The 9005-nt window shown below is 57.5% G+C and overlaps 1 protein-coding gene across 1 annotated transcript; it reads left to right on the forward strand.

Annotated features, from left to right (window-relative positions):
• Window positions 1-6025: 6025 nt before the first annotated feature.
• On the forward strand, window positions 6026-6973 carry LOC111142823 (forkhead box E3). The gene has a single exon (XM_022496145.1). It carries the CDS (start codon window positions 6026-6028, stop codon window positions 6971-6973), a length of 948 nt encoding a protein of 315 aa, XP_022351853.1.
• The last annotated feature ends 2032 nt before the right edge of the window (window positions 6974-9005 follow it).

Below are 9005 nucleotides of genomic sequence, written 5' to 3' on the forward strand. Positions count from 1 at the left end.
GGTAGGGTTGGGCTAGAGGTGCCGGCGGGCCTTCTGCCTGGGGATGGGCGAGGAAGGGGACACTGGGCAGTGTGTTCCAGCAGATAAAGTGGTTATATTCTGAAAGCGGCCCTTAAAGGGCAAGCAGGGGTACAGCAGGCCAGTCGGGGGAGTCTGTCAGAGGGAGGGATGGGACGTCTTGTTCATAAAGGGCTTAGGAGATCGAGGGGCTGGTCGGAAAAATAAGTGAGACTGTATTTGTATCTAAAGCTGGCAAAGCAGGCTGTGCTCATTTCAGTTAGCGAAGGCTCAGAGTGGGAGAGGCCCTGGTCCTTGGCTGAAAGCGGCCCTGCAGAGCATGGTGAGCGTGGAGGGGAAGCGGGCACGGGCGACTGGTGAGCAGCGGGGCCACGGGTCCGGCCACGCCAGTCAGGGGATCCCCTGAAGGTGCTCAAGCAGGGCTGCGGAGTGGGGCATCGCTCGAGCTGCCAAGGAAGGTGGAATCGGAGGGCGAGGCTGGGAGAGCAGCCAGGAGGCTACTGCCCTGGGCACTGTGAGAAATGGTATTGGCCTGAACAGCCGCCAGGCAGAGGCACGAGAGCAGAGGACGGATCTGAGAGAAACTGCTGGGAAATGTCGGGTCTGGGTGCCTGGAGGTGGTTGGAGAAGGAGAGAGAGGGGCCCACTGTGATGGACGGGGTGACGGCCCATTCCTGGACTATGTGGCAGTGGAGGTTTAAGCCACTGAGGTGGGCAGCTGGAGGGCTCCTCTCTGTCCTTCTGGAGTGAATGGGAACAAGGGGTCTGATGCTCCCCCACAGGCAGAGCCTTGGTTCTTACCTCACTGTCTGCTCAGCCTTCCATCTGGTCTCAGCCTTTAGCCCCTTCCCTCTGTAGTCTCTCTGCGGCCACACTGGTCACAACAAGCCATCTGACCATGTCACTCCCCTGAAAAATTCCGAAGGCTACCTGTTGTCTCAAAAGATCGGAGCTCCTTAGCCTGGCAAATAAAGTCATCTACAGTCTGACCCCCATCTACCTTCGCTGTCTCCGTCCCTTGGCACTCTCTACTAACCACAGGGAGTAATAACAGTAACAGCAGCAACAACGAACAACAGCTAACACACAGCATTGAGGCGGGCTGGGCAGTGTCTCAACAACTTTGTATATGTTCACTCACGTAATTCTCTGTTGAAAAACACAGTAAGTGTTGGACTTCCTGGAAGGGGTCACATCCTCTTGCTCTCAGATCTTTGTCCCTTCGGTGATCTTGTTCTGATATCCAGCCATCCTTCCAGCCACATGATATGTGTTTATACACCATCAGCTTGTGCCAGGCCCTGCATTAAGTGCCCAGGGTCCCCATATGAGTGACATATGTACCTGCCCACAATGTGTACAATCTAGTGTGGGAGACAGATCCATGGAGAGTCAATAAGGTATGTGCAGTGACAGAGAGGATGGGGGGCACAGAATGAGCCCTATTTCAGCCTGAGGCCTGCCAATCTGGCCCACTGGGGATTTACCCCCTTCAGGAAGCTTCCCTGACTTTGCCAGTCTGGCTGAGGTCCCATGTCTGGGCCCCTACAGTCCCTTCTCTGCCCACATCACACACTGACCACCATGTCTGGAGAGTGGCTGTCCCCTCCTGGGCACAGTGAAGACAAGAACAGTCTGGCTCCCCACCAGCCCGGCACCTGAGGCAGCCTGGACACAAATCCTTGGGATCTGCCCAGGAGAAGTGCTTGTAGAATGAAGAGTCACACACAGCAGCATCCTCCTCGTGGGTTTTTCTCTGATGCTCTCCCCAGAGTCAGGCCTGATCTTATTCCCTTTCCTGAGCCTTGTTCAGGCCCCTTAGCCCAGAGGACACTCCACAGGGGTCAGGCCCTGTGGGTAAGTTTGGGGCTGCTTGCCTTCATTACTTGTTTCAAGAGCAGTCTGGCTAGAAAAGACCACACCAGAATGGGGGCCCAAACACCTTCAGCCAGGTTGGAAGCATCTGCCCCAGGCTCCTGAAGAAGGAGCAGTATCTTGGGCAGTTCTAGTCTTAGTGGGAAGAGGGAGGAGGCCGTGCAGCAGCCCTCAGAATCCCTGGATGGTTGGGGTGGTGTGGGGTGTCTCTGAAAGTTTCTTCGGTTCCTGAACCCCTTCTTCAGCCTCTGGGCTATTTGATCCATGATGCTGTGATGAGGGGCTTAAGGAGTAAATGACTCTAGAGTGGTCTCTAGTGGTATTTGAGGAATGTTCCAGAAAGCCTTAAGAAGCTTGGTGACAGTTCAGGCTGGCCCCTTGGACTCACTGGTTAACACAGCTCTTTCTTTCCAGAGCTCAGGAGCGGCAGTCATAGGCCCTCCTAGAAGGGCCATGCATCTCAGGGCAAGGACCTAAAAGGACTTTCCCAGGGAGAATGATTGGGAAGGTCTGGCCCGCATCCTTTGCTCCTTGCCTGGAAGCCCATCTTGGCTCATGGTGCCTCTGTAGGGGTGGGGCTGGAGGCAGGGAGCCTTGGGGTCTGATGCTAACAGCTTTGGACAGGGTGGGAATTTCCATTCCTATCTAGGGAGCCATCAACGCTGTGTGCCCTGACCTGGGCCTTTGGCCTCCAAAGGGCAGTGGGAAGGCCGGCCCCAGGGCCAATCCCTGGCCATTAATCCCTCCTGCCAGCCTGAATATCCACCCAGCGTGGTCAGACAAAGGACTGCCCAGCCCAGCCACTGTGTTCCTCCCGCCCCAGGGGCTCCACTCAGACGCTGGGCCGCCTGGAATCCAGGCCCATGAGAAAGGGGCCGCCTTCACTAGCCATCTTATGCCCGGATGCTCAGCCGCATCCCGTCCGGCCCAGGGCCTGTGAAAAGAGGGCCCAGCCACGCTGAAAACACGGATTAGCCCTTGGGCCACCCCCTGACACAGGCCTGCTCGGCTCCGGGAAGCAGGCCCAGCGGGTGTGGGGGGGTGGGGGGACAGGCAGGCAGGGAGAACTGGAAAAGTCTGGGTTCTCACCCCTTTGGCTCCATTCCCTGCCCCCACCCTCCCCAGGATGAGTATAGCTAAGCGCACATTCAGTATCATTTATTGAACATATACTATGTCCCAGGCTCTACACATGGATTGGCAAATTGAAAGTATAAGAAAATTGCAGCTAGCCATGGGAGTTAATAAGAGCCACTCTCCATAACCCCCCTGACCCCACCCCTAGCAAATCTGTAGGTGTGAGACAGGCTATGGTAAGGGGCCTCCAGAGGGGCGTTTGGCCCCAAGGGAAGGTGGGAAAGAGTGTGGCTCTGGTTCTGTGCCTCAGTCCAGCTACAGGGTTACACTGTACCTGGTTGAAAATATGCAGGCTCTGAAGTCACTTCTTGGACTGCCTCTCTCCTTCCTTTCCTGGTTTAATGCTGGAAATGCCAATTGGGTAGCAGGAAAAAAGAAATCTCCTGTTAGCAAGTGCCATTGTGGGACAAGCATCTTTCATACATGATCTCATTTGAATCTCTTAACAATGTGGGCAGGGCTCGTTATTGCCCCCCTTTGGCAGATGAGGAAACTGAGGCTCCAATGAGCAAATGGGCCCAGGTCACGTGGCTGTTGCAACTGGATTCCCTGCTGCTGCCGTTGCTCGTCTTTGGTGAGCTGCTCACGGTGCCCGCACTGTCTTGTGTTCTGTAAGGCCTGTGCTCAGCAGTAGAACGTAATGTGGAGAGGGCACAAGGGCAGGAACTGTGTGCCTACAATCCAGGCCGATCCTCACGGTTGTAGGGTTGGGGGGTCGTCTCTCAGTCGCTGAGTGTCATCTCCTCCTTCCCCTCTGCTTCTACAGACCTCTCTGCCCCCCTCTTCCACAGTGGTAATTGTCTCTGTCCATCGTCCCACCAGATCAAAAGTCTCTCCATTTCAGTCTTCCCTGAGCGCTGGCGAAGGGCCTGGCACGGCAGTGCTCAGTGGGTGATGTGGGCTAAACTGAGGCCAGGACACCTGAAGGAGGGGTGGATTTGAGGTCCATGTGACAGTGACAGGACTTGCAGATGGCTGGGATGGAGGGAGTGACGGCGGAAGAGGAGCCCAAAATGATGTTCATCATTCCTGCTCTGTGTGGTGACGGCCAAGGGCCCATTTACTGTGATGGGGTCAGGGGGACACGGGGTTGAGGCTGATGTCCTGCGGACACTGGATATGCCGACCTGGAGGTCAGGAGAGAGGCCAGGCTTCAGCTCTGCAGCCAAAGTTGCTGAAAGCTGGAACAACTCTAGACGAAGTCATTTCTGCAGTCTCAACTGTAAAGTATGGTGTTCTCAGGAGAGTCATGGAGCTAGTGCTCTGAACTCGGGGGTTAATTCTGGCCCTGCTGCCTACTAGCTGTGTGAAGTTAGGAAGATCCCTTAACCTCTCCGAGCCTTAGTTTCCTTCTCTGCAAAACAGAGATTGTAACGGTGCTGACCTCACAAGGTGTTTGCCCTAAAGCGGGGCATTGCAGCGAATGGAATACTCAGTAATGGTGCTGCTACTTTATGGAGCTGGAGATTGGGGGCCTTGAGCTTCCCATTTGGCTTTGGAAGCCCTCAGCCACAGGCCTGCAGTAGCTAGCTTTGGTCATTTGCACCCCAGGGCTGCCACACCACGGCCAGAATCTGATGAATGAGCCATCTAGGGCCCCCCATTTAAGGAGGCTCTCGAGTGCCAGTCCCACACTCATACCACCTTGCGAGTTTGTGCCCCCTTAAATTTCCGCCTTGGCCCTTCCTTCACTTGCCTCACCTACTCTCAGCCCTGCTCCCTTGAACTTGCCTGTCCCCCAAGACAAGCCTCTTTAAGGCAAGCCGTCTTCATCCTTTGATTCCCTTCAAGCTAGGGCTGGTTCTCCTGTCACTTTGGTGAGATTTCCTGAAATAAACTCAGAGAGACATCACCTCTGGATGGTGGTAGTAGGTGGTGTTTCCCAGAGTGAGTCTTTAATAAAAATCGCTAATGTAACCCTCCCCCTCCCCAGTGAAATGTGAGTGTGGCTTTTTGGGGTCAGTAAGCAGTTTTCTCAGACCCCAGGTTGTGGAAGCACTTGGGGGTCTCTCTCTGACCCAGCAACTGGTCCTTGGAACTTTGAATTGTGTAGGCCCGTGTTTTGTGCATCTCCACAGTGTGTATGCTGTGTGTGTGTGTATGTGTGTGTTTGTGTGAGAGAGAGAGAGACAGAGAGACAGAGAGAAAGGGAGCACTTTCTCTAGAACAGAAGGCACACGGACAAGAGGCAGCCAGAAAGGCAACTTCAAACTATGGACTTACTGGGGGCCCTTGATTTTAAAGCAGCCAGTCCCATGGTCCCCAAATATGCTAGTTGGATCACTTTTCAGGATTTTGTGTTTTCAAAGGATGCTTACAAATGGCTTGGACAGGACAAGGTCATGTGGGAGGTAGCAGAGAGAGGAGGTGGTGACCCTGGAACACCAAATGTCCTCTCCCAGGACAAAGTAGGCCTTCTTGCTCTGCCATTGCCCCTACCCTACCCTTTTAATGTCCAAGACCAGCACGGTGTCAGGACGCTGAAGGCTGGCAAGGTGGTCCTGGGGAACTTTCATCTCTACCCCATTTGGGGTAGGAAGAATCTGGAGAAGGCTAGGAGAGAATGACGGAGGGGACAGACGGGGGAGGAGCATAGTGGGGAGGGGGCCCCAAAGAGTACACTGAGTGGGTGGATTTGTGATTAGCATTGACCCAAAGAGAAGGGAGGTGAGGGAGAGGCCCGCAGAGGGGGGGAGGGGGATGGGGCCAGGACCGGACCGACCCAGTGGAGATGGGGAAGGGATTGAGGCTGGGTCTGGAAGGACTGACCCAAAGGGAAGAGACCAAGGGAGGGGCGACGTAGGTGGCAGGGGACTGTGAACATGGTAAGGGGATTGGGGAAGTGATTCAGGGAGGAGGCGCTGGCCGGCGGGGGAAGATCCGAGCCCTCTCCCCAGGCTTGGGGGGGATGGGGGAGGAGAGGCCGCGTCCATATAAGGCGGGTCGGCGGCCCCTGCTCTCTCCGAGCTGCGCGGGCAGGGGCGGCCGCATCCCGATGACCGGGCGAAGCGACATGGAGCCGCCCGCCGCTTTCTCGGGCTTCCCCGCCCTGCCCTCGGTCGCGCCGTCGGGGCCGCCGCCGTCGCCACTCGCCGGGGCCGAACCGGGGCCGGAGTCCGAGGAGGCGGCCGCGGGCCGCGGGGAGCCGGAGTCCGCCCCCGCACCGGGCCCGGGACGGCGGCGGCGGCGGCCCCTGCAGCGCGGGAAGCCGCCCTACTCGTACATCGCGCTCATCGCCATGGCGCTGGCGCACGCCCCGGGCCGCCGCCTCACGCTGGCCGCCATCTACCGCTTCATCACCGAGCGCTTCGCCTTCTACCGCGACAGCCCGCGCAAGTGGCAGAACAGCATCCGCCACAACCTGACGCTCAACGACTGCTTCGTCAAGGTGCCGCGCGAGCCGGGCAACCCGGGCAAGGGCAACTACTGGACGCTCGACCCCGCGGCCGCCGACATGTTCGACAACGGCAGCTTCCTGCGGCGCCGCAAGCGCTTCAAGCGCGCGGAGCTGCCCGCCGCCCGCCCGCCGCCCTTCCCCTACGCGCCCTACGCGCCCGCGCCCGGCCCAGCGCTGCTCGCCCCGCCGCCCCCCGCCGCCGCGCCCGGGCCCTCGCCGCCCGCGCGCCTCTTCAGCGTCGACAGCCTGGTGAGCCTGCCGCCCGAGCTGGCGGGGCTGGGTGCCCCCGAGCCGCCCTGCTGTCCCGCGCCCGACGCCGCCGCAGCCGCCGCCTTCCCGCCCTGCCCAGCCGCCGCCTCCCCGCCGCTCTACTCGCCCGGCCCCGAGCGCCTGGGGCTGCCTGCGCAGCGCCCGGGCCCCGGCCCGCTCCCTGCCGAGCCCCTCCTGGCGCTGGCCGGGCCCGCCGCCGCGCTCGGCCCGCTCGGCCCCGGGGAGGCCTACCTGCGGCCGCCGGGCTACGCGCCCGGGCTCGAGCGCTACCTGTGAGTCGCCGCGGCCGCCCCGTCTCTGCCCGTCTTTGCCTGTCTCGGAGCGCGCCTCGGGGAGCCAGCCCACCTTTGACACCTGGCTGCCCCCATGCCGGGCACCCTCCAGCCGTCTCTCCCCTGGACCCACCCCCTGCCCCCCCCAACTGTGAGCCCTCCTCCGGGCACTCTCCCCAGGGGCGCCGTATCAGGTCCCAAGTCCCGGAGCTGGATCGCCGCGGGCGAGCTTCCTCCCCAGCTTCTGGTAAACCCCGAGCCTTCGGAAGCCAGACCTTTGCTCTCACGCCGCCTCGACTGGCTCCAAACTTCTTCCGCCTTCCCTCGTGTTTTCACAACACAGTAGAGGTCAGACTTCTGGGTTCCTGACTCCCTTGCTGTCTTGCTCCGTTTCCTCACAGACTTGCCCCCACCCCTCCCTTCCCCGTCTGCACCTGTCTTACTGGGAGAGAGCGCCCCTTCCAAACAGACACACCTGGTTGCGTTATCCAGTCCCGGAGGACAGTTCTTCCAGATCTCCCAGACGAGAAGGACCAGGGGCTCCGGACTGAAAGGGGGGCTGGTGGGCTGCCCCAACGTCTGAAAAACGTAGGACTTACCGGGTTATTATTTTTTTAATTAAAGCTGGTTTGATTAAAAAAAGAAGAAGAAGAACTCTTCTCTGGGCTCGGTGTGCTGGTTGGTGACCTGGGGGAGTTATCTGGGGAGATAGAGAGTGAGCTTTGTATGGGATCTTGGGTTGCCACGGGGTGAGCCCCTTGTCATTTATCAGGCAAAGGTTCATGAAGTGGGATTAGGATGTGATTAAGCCATAGCTGGGCACATAGTGGGCCTAGCAAAATGCTACCACCTGCTGCATCCCAGAAGCTGGTAGGGGTGTGCACATGATTGTATTCAGTTAGGGGGTTTGTCTGCTGTGTGAGATTATTCCCAGCTCCCATGGATAAGGGAGTACTGGCCACTCCTCTAACAAGTACTTATTCAACGTGCAAAGCACTGTGTAGGCACTGGAAATACATCACTAAGCAAATGGGCAAGATCCCTGCCTTATGGGGCTCATGGATCAGTCCTCAGTCCTCAGAGAAATGAGTGCTCTAGGGCCTTGCACTCAAACTGTGGTCCATAGACCTTCAGCATCACCCGGGAGCTCGTTAGAAGTGCTGAATCTCAGGCTCCGCCTCAGACCCACTGAATCATCAGATTCTGCATTTTAACAAAATTCCCAGCTGATTAGTATGCACAGTATTCTGAAGGAAAGGCACCAGATCAAGGCTGGGGGCTCAATTTAAAAGTCTAAAGCTCCCCACTTTAAGAAAGGGGACCGTGAACCACATGTTACCCCGCCCAACTTCCAGAGCTGGACTGTGCCTCATCATGTATGCCTCCTGTTCTACCTCCCTTGCTAGGTTTGAGCTGAGGCAGCCAGAACCGGAACTGGTTACTACTGACCGTCCCCAGCACCACGGACAGGGCAGCACCAAGGAGAGACTCCTAGGTTGCAGTTTGAGGGAGTTGGACTTTCACCTTGTCCTGCTCCCTGGTGCTGACCCAAATGCTAATCCTCAGGCTTTCCCAGGTGCCCCAGCACTAACAGTCTAGCAGGGCCTGGATTGGGCACTGGGGGCGGGGGATGGGCTGATGTGTCTTGAGTCCATGGTGAACGTGATTTTCGTGTTGGATGTTGGACATGCCTGGTGCACTTCTTTTAGTTACAAGAATTTAAAGTTCTCTTGTGGTGTTGGAGGGTGAGGGTAGAGACTCAGGAGCTTCTAGGGGAGAAAGGGCAAAAAATTTGAGAAGGCAGGAAAGGCCCTCTTTGGTGGTAGGACACTGGGTACAGACTGGGTGGAATGAAATTACCTGAATGGACACCCTCCTTCAGCTATTAACCCCTGTGAGCAAGAGTCAAAACTAATTTGCCTGAAACATAGCAGCCCTTCCCTTAATACTTGACTGACTGACTCCCTAGGGTCTAATGTCTCTGACTTCCTGAATAATGACTAGGTTGACAGTACTTTGGCACCTTTCTATCCATT

Source organism: Enhydra lutris, unplaced genomic scaffold (genome assembly GCF_002288905.1).
Source record: "Enhydra lutris kenyoni isolate GAN:26980312 unplaced genomic scaffold, ASM228890v2 scaffoldscaffold9, whole genome shotgun sequence".
Taxonomy (NCBI): Eukaryota; Metazoa; Chordata; class Mammalia; order Carnivora; family Mustelidae; genus Enhydra; species Enhydra lutris.